Genomic DNA, 21,860 nt, shown 5'->3' with positions numbered 1-21,860 from the left:
GTTTAGCACGCAAAGACTCTGAGGCTCTGGAGAGGCAGCCCCTGTTTAGCACTCTTGGTTAAAATTAATAATTATCTTATTGTTTTTACACGAGGGCTAAGCTCTTATTTTTCTAGATCTCCAACTATATTAACAATAGTTTCCACTGCACAACCTCAGCACATTAACATCAATCAAACGTTGATCTAATAACCACTTTTAAAACAAAATTTTTTTTTTTTTGTATTTTCTAATAGGGCTTCCTCACCCCCCAAAGGACTCTGTGCCTATTAGGGCCTTTTTTATGGCTAATCTCTATGTATAATATCTTTTGGCTTTCAGGCCTGTTGACAATGTGTGGCTTGCACCTGGTGCAACTTTTAGCAACTTCAGTAGCCAACCCTGTCTTTTTTGTGGTTAATCTATTTCCTTTCTATTAGGTGTCATCTCCAAGGGAACTAGATAGGATTACATTTTTACAGAACAGAAATGCAAAGGATTGCAAAAACAGCAGATATGGCACAAAACAGGCTCTTAGTCTAAAAGTTAATTACCTGCAAGAAGTCTCCAGCTAATCTCTATCTAAAGTATTTTCTATTAGGCACATTTGTGGCTATTATTTTTGGAGTTTTTCTCACCCCGCGGGGGGACCTATGTTTAATAGTTTCTTTTGTTAGTGTACTGTGCTTAGGATGTTTAGAACAATCATGAGCATTTTGTGCAAAGAGAGCACATATTTATCAAACAAGCCAGAATGCCAGCAAAAGGGCTTGAACTGAAGCATTTCCTTCATCCCTGGCCCGTTCATAGGGTACCAGCATCCAGGAGATTTATTAATTAGGATTTTAAGTTGGTCCTCATTCAGTGAAAGAGGAGCAGGAGAGCTCTCGGCAGGCAACACAAGAATCCGCAGCAGGGTAAACAAGAACAACAGTAGAAAAGGGGGGAGGATACAGGGTGGGGTGGAGGCCGAGGCCAACCTGGAGGGTCCCTTATCCTAGACAGCCTTGCCTGTCAGCTTCTTTCCTCATGACCTCGTCAAGGATGGGGTCCCGGACGGCCTTGCCTGCCTGGTATTTTCTTCATGACCTCGTCATGGATGGGGTCCCGGATGGCCTTGCCTGCCTGGTATCTTCTTCATGATCTCGTCATGGGCAGGACCTCCCATAATGGCTCCTGACACCTGTCCATCACCAACTCTTGGAGTCTACTCAAACTCATGTCCATCAAGTCGGTGATGCCATCCAGCCATCTCAACTTCTGTCATCCCCTTCTCCTCCTGCCCTCAATCACTCCCAGCATCAGGGTCTTTTCCAATGAGTCAACCCTTCACGTGAGATGGCCAAAGTACTGGAGTTTCAGCTTCAGCATCAGTCCTTCCAATGAACACCCAGGACTGATCTCCTTTAGGATGGACTGGTTGGATCTCCTTGCAGTCCAAGGGACTCTCAAGGGGCTTCTCCAACACCACAGGTCAAAAGCATCGATTCGTCCATGCTCAGTTTTCCTCATAGTCCAACTCTCACATCCATACATGATAACTGGAAAAACCATAGCCTTGATGACATGGACCTTTGCTGGCAAAGTAATTTCTCTGCTTTTTAATATGCTGTCTAGGTTGGTCGTAACTTTCCTTCCTAGGAGTAAGCATCTTTTAACGTCATGACTGCAATCACCATCTTCAGTGATTTGGAGCCTAAATAATAAAGTCTGACACTGTTTCCACTGTTTCCCCATCTATTTCCCATGAAGTGATGGGGCCAGATGCCATGATCTTAGTTTTCTGAATGTTGAGCTTTAAGCCAACTGTTTCACTCTCCTCTTTCACTTTCATCAAGAGGTTTTTTAGTTCCTCTTTACTTTCTGCCATAAGGGTGGTATCATCTGCATATCTGAGGTTATTGATATTTCTCCCGGCAATCTTGATTCCAGCTTGTGCTTCTTCCAGCCCAGCGTTTCTCATGATGTACTCTGCATATACATTAAATAGCAGGGTGACAATATACAACCTTGACGTATTCCTTTTCCTATTTGAAACCAGTCTGTTGTTTCAGGTCCAGTTTTAACTGTTGCTTCCTGACCTACATACAGATTTCTCAAGAATCTGGTATTCCCATCTTTTTCAGAATTTTCCACAGTTTATTTTGATCCACACTATCAAAGGCTTTGGCATAGTCCATAAAGCAGAAATAGATGCTTTTCTGGAACTTTCTTGCTTTTTAGATGATCCAGCAGATGTCAATTTGATCTCTGGTTCCTCTGCCTTTTCTAAAACAAGCTTGAACATCTGGAAGTTCACAGTTCACCTGTTGCTGAAGCCTGGCTTGGAGAACTTTGAGCATTACTTTACTAAGGTGTGAGGTTAGTGCAATTGTGCAGTAGTTTGAGCATTCTTTGGCATTGCCTTTCTTAGGAATTGGAATGAAAACTGACCTCTTCCAGTCCTGTGGCCACTGCTGAGTTTTCCAAATTTGCTAGCATATTGAGTGCAACACTTCCACAGCATCATCTTTCAGGATATGAAATAGCTCAACTGGAATTCCATCACCTCCACTAGTTTTTGTTTGTAGTGATGCTTCCTAGGGCCAACTAGACTTCACATTCCAGGATGTCTGGCTCTAGGTGAGTGATCACACCATCATAATTATCTCGGTCATGAAGATCTTCTTTGTACAGTTTTTCTGCGTATTCTTGCCACCTCTTCTTAATATCTTCTGTTTCTGCTAGGTCCATACCATTTCTGTCCTTTATAGAGCCCATCTTTGCATGAAATGTTCGCTTGGTATCTCTAATTTTCTCTAGTCTTTCCCATTCTGTTGTTTTCCTCTATTTGCACTGATCACTGAGGAATGCTTTCTTATCTCTCTTTGCTATTCTTTGGAACTCTGCATTCAAATGGGAATATCTTTGCTTTTCTCCTTTGCTTTTCACTTCTCTTCTTTTCACAGCTATTTGTAAGACCTCCTCAGGAAGCCATTTTGCTTTCTTTGCATTATTAAAGAAATATAAATATGTCATGACATATATGGCAACACAAACATTTTTGAAGTAATTTCTGATAAGTTTCAACTTTGATATCTTAACAGTTTGGAGCATTTGAACTCTATGGTCAGAAGGAATATCACTCATGTGTCTGACTTCATCCTCATGGGACTGACAGACTCGGAAGAGATCCGGCTGGTCCTCTGCACCCTCTTTCTCCTGATATACCTGATCACTGTGCTGGGCAATGTGGGGATGATCCTGATAATCTGCCTGGACTCTCAGCTTCACACACCCATGTACTTTTTCCTCAGTCACTTGTCATTTCTTGACCTCAGTTACTCAAGTGTCATCACCCCTAAAACCTTAGACAACTTATTGACTTCTATCAAAAATATTTCATACACCAACTGCTTCACCCAGATGTATTGCTTTGTCTTCTTGGGTGCCACTGAATGTTTCCTTCTCTCCTCGATGGCCTATGATCGCTATGCAGCCATCTGCAACCCTCTGCATTACCCCGTCGTTATGTCCGCCAGGAGATGCTGCTCTCTTGTCTTTGGATCTTATTTGTTTGGCTTTACAGATTCCATTGTCAATGTGCTTTGCATGAACAAACTGCATTTCTGTGACTCCAATGTAATCTATCACTTTTTCTGTGATGTACCCCCAGTTTTAGCCCTGTCCTGCACAGACACACGTGATATTGAAATCACAATATCTATTTTTGCTGGCTCCACCCTCGTGGTGTCTCTTATCACAATATCTGTGTCCTATGTGTCCATCCTGTCCACAATCCTGAAAATTACCTCCACTTCAGAGAAGCAGAAAGCTTTCTCTACCTGTGCCTCCCATCTCCTGGGGGTCACCATCTTCTACAGCACTATGGTTTTCACTTACTTAAAACCAAGAAAGTCCTACTCCTTGGGAAAGGATCAAGTGGCTTCCGTTTTTTATACTATTGTCATCCCCATGCTGAATCCCCTCATTTACAGTCTTAGAAACAAAGAAGTAAAAAATGCTGTCAGTAGGGTCATTCAGAAAAGAAAGGCTTCCAAGCAATTAAAATAACAGTGATGATGAAATTTTAAGCTATTATCTTTTCTTCTTCCCTCTATGGCATTTCCTTCCTCTTTCTCCAGAAATGAATTGAAGACTTTACTTGTTCTTTATTTATTCATTTATTCTGTAGAATTATCTTTTGCTTGACCAAATATTTTCTTGGACATTTTTTAGAACATGCCTTTAGAAATCCACATTATAATTGGAAACACTGACACATGTTAAATCAATGGTGCAAATGTATCTGTTTTTAAGGGTAACTGATTAGCAAAATAAAAATTATATTTACCATCTTTTAAAGTATATCATGCAGATTCAGAGAATTCTATGATGGAAAAAAGCTTCATTTTGGGAACTATGATAACAGTTTTATAAATTATTTCATTTACATTGTGGAAAAGCAGTATGCCAGAGTGCTCTTGTTTTTGAACCAAACACTCCAGACATTTGATTCTAGATCTGCAACTCTTTGCACTGTGTAACTCTTAAATAAAGCATTTCCTCAATCAGACATAATTAATTATGTTTCCAGGTCCATAGAGTTTTTATAAAGATTAAATCATATAGCTGATGAAGTGTTTAAGGTAGTACTATTAAAGGCAGACCATTGTCATCAGAACACTCTTATTTCTTCAGTATTTTTAATGCACAGTGTCTTATTCTAACAGAATATTCTCTTGTTTGTAAAAAATTGCTTTTGGTTCATTTAAAGGACAAACACACAAACAGCTAAGAAAATACTCAGCACCTCACAGGTTTGGATTTAAAATGGTACCTGTCAATATTGCAGAAAACTTGAAAAATGTTGAAAATGTAAGGAAATAGAAATGCCCAAAAAATTAACAACTTTGTATATTTCTTCTAGATTGATAGCTATGTGTGTGTGTGTGTATACATATTATATGCTAGAACAATACTTCTGTCATTTCACATGTACCTTTTTGCAGTTTACTGTGTACACTACCAAGATTAACCTTTGACTATTTCTTTGTCAATGAAGTCTAAGATGAATGTGCTTTTGATACATGGGAAAGATTTAGACTTTCATTTTGCAATTCTTTGGATATGACGTGTTTGTAAATTCAAGTTAAAATCTGCAAACAGTTATATCTCTTTGGTGACTATCTGAAAATATTAAAAAAAAAAATCCTTCCTTTCTATGATGTGTCAACAAACTTCAGTAAATTGCTTTTTAATTGAAATTCTGTGTATTTCAAATCATAATTGCCTTCTCCTGATTTCTACAGATTTATTATGGTCATTAAAAAATTAAATTTATTAAATTAAATACCTAACTCATTTGTTTCAAATTGCTTACCAGAGATAAGCGGTTAAGTTCAGTTCAGTCACTCAGTCGTTTCCGACTCTTTGCAACCCCATGGACTGCAGCACCCCATGCCTCCCCGTCCATCACCAACACCCGGAGTCTACCAAACCCATGTCCATTGAATTTGCGATGCCATCCAGCCATCTCATCCTCTGTCATCCCCTTCTCCTACTGCCCTCAATCCCTCCCAGCATCAGGGTCTTTTAAATGAGTCAGCTCTTCGTATCAGGTATCCAAAGTACTGGAGCTTCAGCTTCAACATCAGTCATTCCAATGAACACCTAGGACTGGGCTCCTTTAGGATGGAATAATTGGATCTCCTTGCAGTCCAAGGGACTCTCAAGAGTCTTCTCCAACACCACAGTTCAAAAGCATCAATTCTTCAGTGCTCAGCTATCTTTAAAGTCCAACTCTCACATCCATACATGACCACTGGAAAAATTATAGCCTTGATCAGACGGACCTTTGTTGATAAAGTAATGTCTCTGCTTTTTAATATGTTGTCTAGTTTGGTCATAATTTTCCTTCCAAGAAGTAAGCATCCTTTAATTTCATGGCTGCAATCACCATCTACAGTGATTTTAGAGCCCCCAAAATAAAGTCAGCCATTGTTTCCACTGTTTCCCTGTCTATTTGCCATGAAATGATGGGGCGGGATGCCATGATCTTAGTTTTCTGAATGTTGATCTTTAAGCCAACATTTTCACTCTCCTCTTTCACGTTCATCAATAGGTTTTTAGTTCCTCTTCACTTTCTACCTTAAGGATAGTGTCATCTGCATATCTGGGGTTATTGACATTTCTCCTGGCAATCTTGATTCCAGCTTGTGCTTCCTCCAGCCCAGTGTTTCTCATGATATACTCTGTATATAAGTTAAGTAAGCAGGGTGACAATATTCAGCCCTGACATACTCTTTTTCCTATTTGGAACCAGTCTGTTGTTCCAGGTCCAGTTCTAATTGTTGCTTCCTGAACTGCATACAGGTTTCTCAAGAGGCAGGTCAGGTGGTCTGGTATTCCCATCTCTTTCAGAATTTTCCACAGTTTATTGTGATCCACACAGTCAAAGGCTTTGGCATAGTCAATAAAGCAGAAATAGATGTTTTTCTGGAACTCTATTGCTTTTTTGACAATCCAACGGATATTGGAAATTTGAGCTCTGGTTCCTCTAACTTCTAAAACCAGCTTGAACATCTGGAAGGTCACGGTTCACATATTGCTAAAGCCTGGCTTGGAAAATTTTGAGCATTTCTTTACTAGCCTGTGAGATGAATACAATTGTGTGGTAGTTTGAGCATTCTTTGTCATTACCTTTCTTTGGGATTGGAATGAAAGCTGACCTTTCCCAGTCCTGTGGCCACTGTTAAATTTTCCAGATTCGCTCACATATTGAGTGCAACACTTTCACGGCATCATCTTCAAGGATATGAAATAGCTCAACTCGAATTCCATCACCCCCACTAGCTTTGTTTTTGGTGATGCTTCCTAAGGCCCACTTGACTTCACATTCCAGGATGTCTGGCTCTAGGTGAGTGATCACACCATCATGATTATCTGGGTCATGAAGATATTTTTTGTACAGTTCTTCTGTGTATTCTTGCCACCTCTTCTTAATATCTTCTGCTTCTGTTAGGTCCATACCTTTTCTGTCCTTTATTGAAAATCTAGAGGTCTACTAATAAGAATTTTATGAAGTAAAAGATAATTGGGAAATTATAATCAAAATGTTGCATTAGTTTTGAATTTTATTATATTTACATTTTGTTTCCAAAATGCTTATTTACTACCCTAATGCATGTGTGTTAAGTCACTTCTCTTCAACACTAAGGACTGTAGCCCCCCAGGCTCCTCTGTCCATGGGATTCAATAGGCCAGAATACTAGAGTGGGCTGTTAGTTCCTCCCCCAGGGGATCTTCACAGGCCAGAAACTGAACCCGTGCCTCTCATGTCTCCTGCACTGGCCAGCGGATTCTTTACCACTAGTGTCACTTGGGAAGCCCACTCCTATAATATTGTCACAATTTAAATATAAAGGTTGCATTGTAAAAAATGCATCATTCCTTCCCTGATAGTTTCAGTCACAGAATAAGGAAGTATTTTTCTAAAAATAGTTTATCTACCACAGCAGGCATAAATTCAGAGCATCACATTGGAAGGCCACAGCATTAGGCTCTTCACTGTGTGGCTTCTAAGGAAAAAAATTAGTTTCTCAGAACTTAGCATAGCAGCATTTAGTACTTGAACTCCTGTCCTTGGAGACATGCCGAGTAATCTTCCTTGGAAACTGGTCCACAGAGAGGGCCAAAGTTTGCATTATCTTCAGCCCCCAGAATATGACGTACCCTGGAGTTTTCAGGATGAGAGCCTTCACTTACGTATATGTACACAGTTGATCCCTGATATTCACTTTAAACATAACTTCCTGGCGAATTTTATGCATGATCAGGAGTTGAACAAAACTTCATTTGATTTATTTTTGCCTCAGAATAAAACAAAATGAATGCACCAAAATTTTAAAAGAGCTTATCTCAAAGAAAACAGATATTGCATCATAGAAATTTTCAACTGAAAAGGTCTTCATGTGTTATTTGTGAGAAAAATTGGAGTTTGACATACTTCTAGAGAGAAAATATTGGAAGAAAGTGTTTTTTCACCAACTTTGGGACTGAAAGTAAGTATCATTCTCAAATTTGGAAGGTTTTAGGTAGGATCCAATAAAACGGGAACTTTATCAGCAGGATATGCATGCAGATATGTTTTAGACATTAAAAAGTGTCAGGATTTGTGGAAGGAGAAGTCCAGAGTTGATATAATCAGGGTCTACAAGTCATTAGCATTTTTTAGAGATATAATTTTGGAAGAAATTTGATTTTCAGTGGTCAAGTTAGAAAAATATCATATTTTTTGGAAATTAGTACTAACATGTGGTCTATCATTTTAATACAACCTATTAAAGTCCACTAAGTTTGGATAGTAGTCATTAGCATTAAATAGTATTTGAAATGAAAGGATAGAACATGGCACATAAAACTATTCATTTATCGTTCTTTATCATATAGCTAGCAGTTTACTTTGGTTTTGTTGAAATTAACTATAAATAGGAGTACAGTATTATGGAGTGGTGTAGTGGTAAAGAATCTGCCTGCTATGCAGGAGACATGGTGCATACTATGCACCCAGACATTGATCTCTGAGTGGGGAAGATACACCGGAGGAGGATACAGCGACCCACTCCAGTATTCTTGCCTTGAAAATTCCGTGGACAGAAGAACCTGGAGGGCTACAGTGCATGGGGTTTGCAAAGAGTCAGACATGACTGAGCACACACACAGATAGTATCATGGACATGCTCTCTGGAGTCAATCTATCGAGGTGGAATTGTGGATCCAAAATTTAGGAGTTCTAAATCTGTTAACTAAATTATCTGTGCCCTTTGTCTCATCAGAAAAATATGGCTAATTATGGTATAAAAATCTCGTGAAATGCATTAATTAAGTGCCTTAACGGAAGCATTTAGGGCCATGTCAGGCTTATTCTAATTCTTCTAACTCTTCAATGTATTAGTTTTTGTTATAATATATCCAAACGTCAACTCACGCCTATTTTTATATTTGGAAATCAAAATAATTTTTGTCTCTGTGTACACTATACACACCTCCTTATCATCACTTCATGGAAACACTAAATTAATATAAATAAGTGATGTCATTCATACATACACAAAGTAATTTTTTTTTTTTTAATTTCTGAAGTAATTCCTGCCGAATATCAACTTTGATTTCTCAATAGTTTGGTGCATTTGAACACTACGGGCAAAAGGAATATCACACATGTGTCTGACTTCATCCTCATGGGACTGACAGACTCGGAAGAGATCCGGCTGGTCCTCTTCACCCTCTTTCTCCTGATATACCTGATCACTGTGCTGGGCAATCTGGGGATGATCCTGATAATCCGCCTGGACCCCCAGCTTCACACACCCATGTACTTTTTCCTCAGTCACTTGTCATTTCTTGACCTCAGTTACTCAAGTGTCATCACCCCTAAAACCTTAGACAACTTACTGAATTCCACCAAGAGCATTTCATACCTGAACTGCTTCATCTAGATGAGTTGCTTTATATTCTTGGGTGGGACTGAATGCTTCCTTCTCTCCTCCATGGCCTATGATCGCTATGTAGCCATCTGCAACCCTCTGCATTACCCGCTTGTCATGACAGCAGACGCTGCTGCTCCCTAGTATTTGGATGTTACTTGATTGGCTTTATGGACTCTTTTGTTAATGGACTTTGCATGAGCAGATTGCATTTCTGCAAATCCAATATAATCTTTCACTTTTTCTGTGATCTATCCCCAATTTTAGCCCTGTCCTGCACGGACACACGTGCCATAGAAATCATCATATCCACTTTTGCTGGCTCCAGTCTAGTGCTGTCTGTCATTACAATAGCGGTGTCCTATGTCTCCATCCTATCTACTATCCTGAAAATCACTTCCACTTCTAGTAAGCAAAAGGCTTTCTCTACTTGCGCATCACATCTTCTGGGGGTCACCGTCTTTTATGGCACTATGATTTTTACTTACTTAAAACCAAGGAAATCCTACTCCTTGGGAAAGGATCAAGTGGCTTCCGTATTTTATACTATTGTCATCCCCATGCTGAATCCCCTCATATACAGTCTGAGAAACAAGGAGGTAAAAAATGCTGTCAGTAGAGTCATGCAGAAGATAAAGTGAAAGTCGCTCAGTCGTGTCTGATTCTTTGTGACCCCATGGACAATACCGTCCCTGGAATTATCCAGGCCAGAACACTGGAGTGGGGAGCCTTTTCCTTCTGCAGGGAATCTTCCTAATTCTGGGATCGAACTCAGGTCTCCTGCATTTCAGGTGGATTCTTTACCAGCTGAGCCACAAGGGAAGCCCAAGAATACTGGAGTGGGTAACCTATTCCTGCTCCAGGGAGTCTTCCTAATTCAGGGATAGAACTCAGATCTCCTGCATTTCAGGTGGATTCTTTACCAGCTGAGCAATGAAGGAAGCCCAGGTAAAGGGTTCTGAACAATTAAAATAGCATTGAAAGTAAGTGTTCATGCTCACCAGCTTATTTTTTTTTCCCTTATCTGTATTTTATTCCCCTGCTTTCTCTTTCTAGAAACAAACTGAACTATTTATTTAATTGCTTTTTTTTTTTTTTTTTTGAACAATTCTTTGCTTGATCTAATATGATCTTGGGCATTTCCTGGCATTGTGGTCATGCTCAGTCATGTTCGACCCTTTGCGACCCCATGGACCATAGCCCACCAGACTCCTCTGTCCACAGAATATTCCAGGCAAGAACACAGAAATGGGTTGTCATTTCCTACTCCAAGAAATCTTCCCAACCCAGGGATTGAAACATGCATCCTCTACATCTCTTTCATTGGCAACAAATTTTAACCTTGAGCCATGGCAAGTCCTTTTCCTGGAATATGCCTTAAGAAAATAATTTGAAATCCTGAAATATGCTAAATTCATGGTGTCCACAACTGATTTGCAGAATGATGAAGTATAGTTATTACCTTTTAAACAGTATCATACAAATTTGGAGAATTTTATTATAAAAAGAGGCCCATTTTAGGAACAGAAATAGCAGTTTTAGAAATTATTTCATGTACTTTGTGGAGAAGTAATGTAATAGAGTGATTAGTAGCACTTGCTTTGGAACTATCCGTTACAGGATTTCAGTTCTTGGTCTGCAGCCCTTGTAGCTCTGTAAGATTTGAAAAAGTCATTGAAACTTTTGGACTCAAGTTTCCTCAACCTCACCAAGTAAGTAATAATTCCAGGTCTGTAGTGTTATTGTAGGTATTATATCACACAACTGATGTAAAGCATTTATGGCCTTACAAAGAAATGCTAACTATTGTCATTAGAATGTTCACATCCCTGCTTATTTTTAACTTACAATGTTTTATTTTTTTCTTAAAGAATATTATTAATTTATAAATTACCTTTAGTTTATTTAAAAGACAAATACACAAACAACTAAGTAAATGCTCAACACTTCAAGATTTCTTTGAAAAACTTGGAAAATATAAAATTAAAATTTAAAAAAAAGTTTTCAATATATGTTCCTCTGGCCATTCCTGTTGGCTCAGTGGTAAAAAATTGGCCTGCCAATGAAGGAGATGATTTAGGGAGATCCTCCAGAGAAGGAAATGGTAACCCATTTCAGTATTCTTGCCTGGCAATCCCCATGGACAGAGGAGCCTGATGGGCGACAGTCCATGTGGTCACAAAGAGTCAGACACAACAGAGAAACTGAACAGCAGCAATAATATCTTCTTCTAGGGGGCTTCCCTGGTGTCTCAGTGGAAGACAATCCATGTGTCAATGCAGGAGTTACCAGTTTGATCCCTGGTCCCAGAAGATTCCCTGGAAATTGCCAGAAAAGGAAATTGCACTCACTCCAGTATTCTTGCTTGGAAATGCCCATGGATGGAAGAACCTGGAGGGCTAGAGTCCATGCGGTCACAAAGAATTGGATACCATTTAGGGACTAACAACAATATATGCTCTAGATCGATAGTTATGTATGTACATGGTATTACATTATATATATCATATTTCTCTCATTTCTTATGAATTTTTCAGCAGCTTTCTTTGTACTCTTACAAGTTTACCATTAGTTATTCTTTTGTCATTGAAATCTAGGGTGAATGTGTTTTTGGCAAATGGGAAAACTCCAGACTCATTTTGCAATGCTTTGGACATGAAATGTGTGCAACTTCATCAAGTTAAAAATCTGCATGCAGTGATATTTCTTCAGTAGCTATCTGAAAACATAGAAAACCTCTAAATGTGTGTGATGTGCCAAAAAGGTTCAGAAAACTGCTTTTGTTGTTGTTGTTGTTGTTGAAATTCTGTGCATTTTACAATAGCATTACCTTTCTCTTGATTTCTATGCTAATACTGCTACTAAGTCACCTTAGTCGTGTTCGACTCTGTGCGACCCCATAGATGGCAGCCCACCAGGCTCCCCCGTCCCTGGGATTCTCCAGGCAAGAACACTGGAGTGGGTTGCCCTTTCCTTCTTCAATGCATGAAAGTGAAAAGTGAAAGTGAAGTCGCTCAGTCGTGTCCGACTCCTAGCGACCCCATGGACTTCAGCCCACCAGGCTCCTCCGTCCATGGGATTTTCCAGGCAACAGTACTGGAGTGGGTTGCCATTGCCTTCTCCACCTGATTTCTATAAGCTTGTTATGATCATTAAAAATAAATTCTTGAATTAAAAGTTTCCTTCTGTTAACGGACTTACAGCTTGTTTCTATGTTCTGGCCTTTATAAATAGTGATGCAATGAACATTTGGGTGCATGCATTTTTTGAAGTATAGTTTTTTCCAGGTATAAGCCTAGGAGTGGAGTTTCTTCATCATACGGTTGTTCTTTTTTGTGCTGTAATCTGCATAGTAGCCCACTGCTCCACAGTGACCTTGTCCCCACTCCTTACCTTCATGAACTCACTTATTATTCTATCAATCATACTCACTTTGATTTGACCACTGGCATCCTAACTCCTCTGTTCACACTAGTCCTGATAGTTCTTGGAATTTTTCCATTTTCCCTTTCATTCAGAAATTTCCTATTCACAGAGAATTGCATGCTTTCTTTTCTATTTTATTCTTAATAAAAATATTGAGAAGTGTACCTATTCCCTTCCCCCTTGCATGTTTCATTTATTTTCCATAGCAGTTATCTACATTTAACCTTTTATAATATTTTGCTAGTGTATTTTGGTTCTTGTCTGCTGCACTTCACTCACTTTCTAAGTTTAATGAATGAAGATTCTTGTTTAGTTTGTTCAGCATCATCTCCCCAGCACCTAGATCTAAACCTCAATGAATGTATCTTAAGATTGCAATTTATAGAGGATGAAATTAAAGAACACAACAAACAACTGGTCCATAATCACTCACTAGTGAAAGAACAAATTCACATTTGAACACTGATAGTCTAACTCCACTGTTAATATTTCTCATCATTGTCTGACTGGACATTTTCAACAAAATTGTACTATGATTACCAGAACTTAGAAAATAAAATCCATTACTATATTAAAGAAAATATTACATAAAATACCAGGGGCTGTTGAAAGGCTTATATGGCTGGCAGACATTCTTTAAAACATGCTAATACCAGCCAGCATGATTTGGACAATGCTAGCTAAGTCTTCTCAAACATCCAGGCTCAGCCCTATTAACAGAAGGAAAATTCCATTAAGCAAAGAACAGCTTGCCCAATGATGATATTTTTCTAGGAAGAGAATCTGTAATAGTCAGGGTACAGGCTAGCCTGATATAAAAATGGGATTCAGAAAGACTGGCTCAGCAAAGAAAAAGTATCCTTGGTTATAAACTTTCAGATTTTAGCTGACTAGGGTATGTGGATGAGTCCTTTTCACAACATAATTCTAGAAACTGGGCTTCCTTGGTGAATCAGGGGTAAGAAATCCTGCTGCCAATGCAGGAGCAGCAGATATGGACCCTGGTCAGTAAGATCCCCTCAAGAAGGCCCAGTCTAGCATTCTTGCCTGGAAAATCCCACGGAGAGAGGAACCTGGTGGGCTACAGTACATATTACCAAGAAGAGTCTGATATGATTTAGTGAATAAATGACAACAATCCTGCAAACTAAGTTTCTTCTATGTTGCTGATCATTGTCCTCCCAAATGCTGTCCTCTTCTGCACTGTTTAATGATTGATTTTTTAAAAAGTAATATTTGGTACATTTCATCACAAAGCCATCTGGTTTTGGTCTAATCTTCAGTATATAAAGTTAATTGAAAGCATAAATTCACTTAAGTGCATGCATGAAAATGTTCATAAGCACTATGAATGAAAGCCAAAGAATAGAAACAACTCAAATGACCATAAAGTGATTCATTGGAAGGACAGATGCTGAAGTGTTGCAGCTGAAGCTTCATTATTTTGGTCACCTAATGAGAAGAGCTGACACATTGGAAAAGACTCTGATGCTGGGAAAGAGTGAAGGCAGGAGTAGAATGGGACAAGAGAGGATGAGATGGTTGAATGGAATCACGGACTCAATGCACATGAGTTTGAGCAAACTCCAAAAGTTAATGGAAGACAGAAAAGCATGGCATGTTGTGCTCCATGGGATCACAAAGAGCTGAACATGACTTTGTGACTGAGCAACAACAAAATATTATTTACATGAGATGAAGGAAAAGAGATTATGGGAATTTTTTTTTTTTTTATGAATAAATTCCATTAAAGTCAGGAAAATAGAAAAAAGGAAAAATATATAGACAAAGAAAGCAAGACATCTTTTAAAGATGCTCAAAGATGTTCAAAGATGAACACCAAGCCAAATTAAGAAAACATATCACAAGGTACAAATAAGATATTTTTTTCCTCTGAAAAGAAAAAATAAATAAATTTGCTAATTAAAGGATATAATATATTCTAGGTTAGTGAAAAGTGATCAGTACTAAAGTATTTATTAAAGTCATTTTTTGTTATTTATTACATTAATTTTTATACAATTTTAAGAAGTAAATTTCTTTAAAGTTTCTTTACATTATTTCTTATCTAGCCATAAATATTATTTTTATTTCACACTTGTCTTAGTAAGACAAACATTTCATGATTAGAATTGGTCTTCCTAACTTCATCAAATTTACAATAATTTATTACAACTCCTTTATACAAACCTACAAATCCACTCCTGAAATTCCGGTGTATAAGCGGAGTTTCCCGTAAGAATTCCTTTCAAGTCTACTTGACAACTGGCTTAATTATAATTAATTAAATGGCAATCCACTCCAGTACTCTTGCCTGGAGAATCCCATGGACGGAGGAGCCTGGCAGGCTACAGTCCACAGGGTCGCAAAGAGTCGGACACGACTGAGCGACTTCACTTTCACTTTCTTTAATGAAAGAGTCACAAGAATATTTTAATCTGACTTTCAATTTACCCCTTTTTAGAGTCTTTCTTTGTTTCTTCATCTTGGATAAATAATATTCAATAAAATTCTAAACATCTGAGGCAGACTAAACTAGAAAGAAGTTGGTTATGCGGTATCAGTCACACATAACACATGAAATCATGGGTTCTATTATAGGCTAGTATAACATTGGCCATACTATATTATGAAATTTAGAATAAAATGAGGGTGGATAGTGAATCAGCAGTATGATAATAACTGTGTAAATCTAAAGGCACAGTGCTGAGCGAGCAGCGTGAGGAGATACCCCACGTCCCAGGGCAGAGAAATCCCATTACGACAGTAGGCGCTGGAGCGGCGGTGAGGAGATACCCCACGTCCCAGGGCAGAGAAATCCCATTACGACAGTAGGCGCTGGAGCGGCTGTGAGGAGATACCCCACGTCCAAGGTCAGAGAAATCCCATTAGGACAGTAGGCGCTGGAGCGGCTGTGAGGAGATACCCCACGTCCCAGGGCAGAGGAGAAGCCCCAGCAAGATGGTGGCAGTGGCGATGTCTCCTTTAGAGTCGAGCCACATTCCCACCAGGGTCACTCAGGCGGCTCAAAGGTACCTTGTGCCCACCGGGGCCCAGAGTCCCCACAGAGACTGAGACAGTGAAGAAGGAATTCATAGGGCTTGGACTCCCATCTCAAATCATGCCAGGCCGCCTCTCCAATGGACTCTGAACGCTGTGCTTAGCGCCTGTGGGAATGACAATGGAAGGATAAGATCCCCTCTGGGCATGGGAATCTTGAAGATCACATCCAGGTTACTCATTGCCTAAGAGAAAACAGACACTAATCATCCCTGCCTCTGGACAGTATCTATCGGAATGTAGCCACAGGCTTATTGATTATTAACTGTTTGAACACAAAACACGTGAATGATGAGGTTATTGTGATTGTATTTACCCTTCCTTTGTAAGCCTCAAGGGATTTGGGCTGGCGGGTTTGGACAGGTACACATGGGGTATAAAAGATTTTCACAAATACTGGTCGGGGCCCTTGGCTAAGAGGAGACTCTGCCTTGGGCCCACCAGTGTAATAAACTGCACTCCACTATCTGCATTGTCCTTCTGAGTGAGTTTGTTTCCCAGAAAGCATGGCTATAACATTTGGTGCGTTGACCGGGAAACTCCTCACTTTGAGGAGACAGGTCTCATTTGAGGCCACCCTGAGGCTTTGTTGCTTGAATCTCCTAGAGAGGGGAAGGCGCCTCGCCCCTCTGGAAGGATTCTGCTTTTCATTGCTTGGACCTTTCACGTCAACAGGTAGTGGACGGCAGCAGGGGAACTGAGTGCTCAGGTGAGGAGGAACCCACCTGGCAGGGTGGAAGAGGTCCCTGATCACTCCACTGGGAGGGATTAGAAGGAGTGGGGACCCACAGGAGCCTGGAATAGGCAGGCAGCGATTGCTTGGTACACAGGTTGACGAGTGTGCTAGGGTTTAAGAAGGAAATTTGTGAAGGTCATTTAGGAGGTATGTCCACGCCGTCTCAGGGAAAATTATTGCCAAGCAATCACCAGGGGATTTTTAGGATAGGAAACTGGTCCTTGTATGTGTAAGAACGAGAGCGCTGGAGTATCAAGAGGCTTTATTGGGCAATCGCTCCCGGGCAGAGCTCCCAGGCATGAGCAGGGGGAAAGCGGGAGTCTGCAACCTGCGGAAAGGGGGCGACACCTATATACCCTGGCGGATGCAGAAGTGGTGGGACCTTTCCATATATGGTTAGAATTGGGCTCTAGGGTGCTGAGTGGACTTTTTGGTCTCATGTCAGTTTTTGATTGGCCGGAGTCTTGGCGCCTTCACGTCCATCAGTCTGCCTGGCTGTTGATTGGTGGATGTCTGTTCCTGGGACTTATCTGGGACTTTCTGGCAGGGGCTTCTCTGTCAGCATTTTCTGGCTGGCGCTTTCCCGCCTGCGGTCAGCGTGACCTTTCATCCTGGCCTTTTTGGTGTAGGACAAGGGGCGACATGTGTCTTCTGGCTACTTCCTGCTGAACGGGGGCAACGTGGGGGTCAGGGCCGGTCGGGACTAAAGGTCAGCTTATGCAGGATTGTGAGGTGGGTCTATGTCTTCTTGATTGAGTTGAGTGTAAGCTGTTAGTATCATGGCCTGTCCGGTCGCGGCCTGCACTATTTCTTGGACCCTGCGAAAAACAAGTTGGAGGATGCAGGGGCCTATGGTGAGGCTCATAACCAGCAGGAGTATAGGGCCTAGAAAGGGCAAGAGGTATGGGAGTAAACCATTCAGTCCGGTCCAGAGGGGGCTTTCCTGGAGCTGTCTGCGACTTTGTTCCAGGTCGTCCTGTATTTCTTTAATCTTAGTCCAAACTATTTGGGAGCAGTTGGCATAGAAACAGCATTTTTCCTGTAAGAAAAGGCATATGCTGCCCTCTCCGGCGGTGAGGAGGTCTAGCCCACATCTATTTTGGAGGACAACTTCTGCTAGAGAATCTATTTGCTCCTGAAGTTCTAACATGGTGTCAGCCACATGTTGGATGTCTGATATGATCTGTTGGGAGAGCTTGGCGTAGGTGTGCTGTGAGAGGCTGATCTCTGCTGCCCCTGCCGCTAAGTTGGTGGATAAACCCAGTCGCACCAGCAGGGGTACCATTTGGATAGCTCGTTTTTTTCTCCTGGCCACATGGTCTAGAGTGGGTATGGGGACTGATTCTTTTCCTGATATCAGGTCAATGTCCAGGAGCAGGACTGTGAGTACACAGGTTCCAGTCCAGTTTGTAGGGAGGAAAGTATAGGCCAGGTTTCCTCCACAGACAAAGACCAGGGGATGAGGGGCGCATATTGAGGTGGTGATGTTCTGTATTGTGGTGCAGCTGGCAAAGTCTCCCACCCCCACGTCTAGAGCTGTCTCATTGTCTGTTATTTGGCCTCTTAGGCAGTATCCTATTGAGGCTTCTATCGGTTATACCCGCAAGAGTGGTGTCACTTTACATGCTGCTGGGTCTACAGAGGTGTTGACCAGTTGGGAGAGGTTGGCCAGCACGGCTAGCAGGCGAGGGGTTCCTGTGGCTAGGCATATCCAGCAATCTTGGGCCCACTTGGGGCTGGACTAATTTAGGGTGTTCCATGTTAGCTGTATTAAGTTTGTAGTTGCTGGGTCTCGTTGTAGAGGGCCCTGCCGATCAGGCAGGACCAGGGGATGGTAATGGACTTTTGGAAAGTAATGGTCCATTACTTCTTGGAGTCTTTGTTGGGCTTGTTCCCTTCGTGCCATATCCTGGACCCCTCCTCCATCTGAGACGTGTATGGGTGCCTTTAGGTTCCAGCAGATCTCTTTACCTGCCTTATTTGGGAATGCAGGTGAGGAAGGGCCTGGGCCCGATGTACCCGGGAAGTGTCCTGTTTGTGTTACAGTCCAATAAGTCTTATTTTTTGGGCCCCTGCATTGGCGTGCCTGTTCTTTAAGGTAGCATATAGAGTGGAGAGTTTCCTGGTATTTTAAGCAAGAGCAGTTCTTGAGCTGACCTGGGGGCAGGGATTCTGGGGTCTGGATGACATTAACGCATTGCCATGAATTGGCTTTTCCAGTGTGTGAGTATCCATTTGAGGAAGACTCGTATCCCGACCCTATAAAGTTGTAAGCCATTTTGTCCCCGCAGATGACTGATTGGACTTGCCTGACGCTTCCCTTGGGATATTGGGAGACAGTCCCCCCGGCGCAGTCGCAAGGCTTTCCCATTTGCCTGGCCAGGATTTGCCTCGCCTTAGCCAGGTCATCAAATCCCCTGTAGGTCTGACCAAGGAGAACAAGCAATAGGAGGGTGCCTGTCATTCTCTGGCCACTGGTGGAAAGGGGGTCCGGGAGATTTTTAGTTTTGCGGGACCCGTTAGAGAGGACTAGTATGTGTGTCCTGGTGAAGTCTTTGGACCCGAGTCTAAGCCTGGATCTCTTTCTGGAAGGCCGGGGGGGGGGGGCGGGGGGGGGGCTCGTTTGAGCCTGGTCACGTGGTACCAGGGTTCGAGGCCTGAGAGCTTGGCTGCAGTGGGGGTGGTCAGGACTCCTGTGTAAGGACCCGTCCAACGAGGTTGGAGGGGCCTGGGAGACAGGGTCCTGAGTAGCACCTGGTCCCCGGGCGACAGCGGTCTGATGGAGCCGTCACCTTCTCCAGGTTGTGGCAGGACCCGATCTGCGTGTTCCCTGAGTAAGGCACGCAGGCGGGTGAAGAGGGGCAGATAATTGGCCAGGGGAGGTGGTTTTTCTGGGGGCAGATGGGTCAGCAGGTAGGGCCTGCCGTACAGCAGTTTGAAGGGGGTCAAACCTGTCTTTGAGTGCGGTGTTATGCGGAGGCGGGTGAGAGCCAAGGGGAGGAAGTCGACCCAGGAGAGCTGCACTTCTGAGGCGAGCTTGGCGAGGTGGGCTTTGAGGACCCCGTTGGCCCGTTCTACCTTACCCGATGACTGGGGTCGGTACGGGATGTGAAGATGCAAGGTGATGTTGAGGGCTGCAGCTACCTGCTGGGTTATCTGCGAAACAAAAGCAGGTCCGTTACCGGATTGGAGGGAGCTAGGGAGTCCGAACTGGGGGATAATGTGTTTGACCAGCGCTTCGGATACTATTGCGGCCGTTTAGCAGGAAGTGGGGAAGGCCTCGACCCATCCTGAGAATGTGTCCACGAGCACCAGCAGATAACGATAAGCCTGGTATCTGGGCATGTGAGTGAAGTCCACCTGCCAATCTTGACCAGGCAGATGTCCTCTCAGCTGGTGGGTTTCCTGGGGGGGCCGGAGCCCTCCTTGAGGAGAGATTGTTGCGCAGGTCAGACAGGAGCGATGTACGGTCTGGAGTCACTGAGGTCAGAGAGGAATCTGGAAGCCAAGAGGTCACTGAGGCGGTGAGGGGAGAAAATGGTTAGAGGTTGATTTTGAAGTAACTTTTTTGCGTCCGTGTAAACCGCTGCTGCCGCTGCCAGTGCCCGTAGGCAGGGGAACCATCCCCTGGCAGTGGGGTCTAGTTGTTTGGAGAGGAAGGCGACAGGCAGCAACTCAGAGCCCACAGGCTGTACCAGGGCCTCAAAGGCTATTCCCCCCTTTCCATCAGTGTAGAGATGATATAGGTAGTTTGGATTAGGCACGGAGAGGGGAGCGGCGGACGTCAGGGCAGACTGTGACGTGAGGAAGGCTCAGGTGACCTCGTTCTGTGAGGAGAGCGGCCCCTCTGGGGTTTCCTTCGCTGCTGTATGGAGGGGTCTCACCAGTGTTTGGATCAGGCAGGGAGAGGGGAGCGGCAGACGTCAGGGCAGACTGTGACATGAGGAAGGCTCGGGTGACCTCGTTCTATGAGGAGAGTGGCCCCTCTGGGGTTTCCCTCGCTGCTGTATGGAGGGGTCTCACCAGTGTTTGGATCAGGCAGGGAGAGGGGAGCGGCAGACGTCAGGGCAGACTGTGACGTGAGGAAGGCTCGGGTGACCTCGTTCTATGAGGAGAGTGGCCCCTCTGGGGTTTTCTTTGCCTTTGTATGGAGGGGTCTCGCCAGTGTTTGGATCAGGCAGGGAGAGGGGAGCGGCAGACGTCAGAGCAGACTGTGACGTGAGGAAGGCTCGGGTGACCTCGTTCTGTGAGGAGAGTGGCCCCTCTGGGGTTTCCTTCACTGCTGTATAGAGGGGTCTTGCCAGCGAGTCATAGTTGGGAACCCAATGGCGGGAGAATCCCGCCAGGCCCAGGAAAGACAGGATTTGGGCAGGGAAAAGGGAGCGGCCGATGTCAGAGCAGACTGTGACGTGAGGAAGGCTCGGGTGACCTCGTTCTGTGAGGAGAGCGGCCCCTCTGGGGTTTCCTTCGCTGCTGTATGCAGGGGTCTCGCCAGTGTTTGGATCAGGCAGGGAGAGGGGAGCGGCAGACGTCAGGGCAGACTGTGACGTGAGGAAGGCTCGGGTGACCTCGTTCTGTGAGGAGAGTGGCCCCTCTGGGGTTTCCTTCACTGCTGTATAGAGGGGTCTTGCCAGCGAGTCATAGTTGGGAACCCAGTGGCGGGAGAATCCCGCCAGGCCCAGGAAAGACAGGATTTGTCTCTGTTAGTTGGAGGCTGGATAGACCAGAGTAGTTGGCAACGGTCAGTTGTGAAGGCCTTGGTGGTGGGGGTAATTTGTAATCTCAGGTAAGTAACAGAGGACTGGGTGAGTTGGGCCTTTGCCTGTGAGGCCCGGTATCCTTTGGAGGCCAGGAAGTTAAGGAGAGCTGTGGTGTGTTGTTTTGAGAGATGTTCGGAAGGGCTACATAGTAAGAGGTCATCTACATACTGGAGCAGGGTGCCAGGGCTAAGAGGGCAGAGGGCCAGGTCCCGGGCCAGGGCCTGGCTGAAGTAATGAGGGCTATCTTGAAACCCCTGAGGCAGGACCGTCCACGTGAGTTGAGTGGCCTGTCTGGTGTCAGGATCAGTCCAGGTGAAGGCGAACAGAAATTGACAGTCCAGGTGGATTGGGATGGAAAAGAATGTGTCTTTGAGATGGATTACCATGAAGTGGGTGGTGCCCGTGGGTATTTGGGACAATAAAGTATAGGGG

General features: G+C 43.1%; 1 protein-coding gene and 1 pseudogene across 1 annotated transcript; both read left to right on the top strand.

Annotated features, from left to right (window-relative positions):
- The first annotated feature begins 3,084 nt into the window (after positions 1-3,084).
- Positions 3,085-4,032, top strand: LOC136175218 (olfactory receptor 8H1-like). The gene has a single exon (XM_065945543.1). It carries the CDS (start codon positions 3,085-3,087, stop codon positions 4,030-4,032), a length of 948 nt encoding a protein of 315 aa, XP_065801615.1.
- Positions 4,033-7,683: 3,651 nt separating this feature from the next.
- On the top strand, positions 7,684-10,087 carry LOC136175682 (olfactory receptor 8H1-like; annotated as a pseudogene).
- The last annotated feature ends 11,773 nt before the right edge of the window (positions 10,088-21,860 follow it).

Source organism: Muntiacus reevesi, chromosome 9 (assembly GCF_963930625.1).
Source record: "Muntiacus reevesi chromosome 9, mMunRee1.1, whole genome shotgun sequence".
Classification (NCBI taxonomy): domain Eukaryota; kingdom Metazoa; phylum Chordata; class Mammalia; order Artiodactyla; family Cervidae; genus Muntiacus; species Muntiacus reevesi.
This window is presented reverse-complemented; position numbering and strand designations above follow the sequence as displayed.

Coding starts and splice junctions, on each gene's coding strand:
- LOC136175218 (XM_065945543.1), top strand. CDS start 3,085: ATGGTCAGAAGGAATATCACTCATGTGTCTGACTTCATCCTCATGGGA.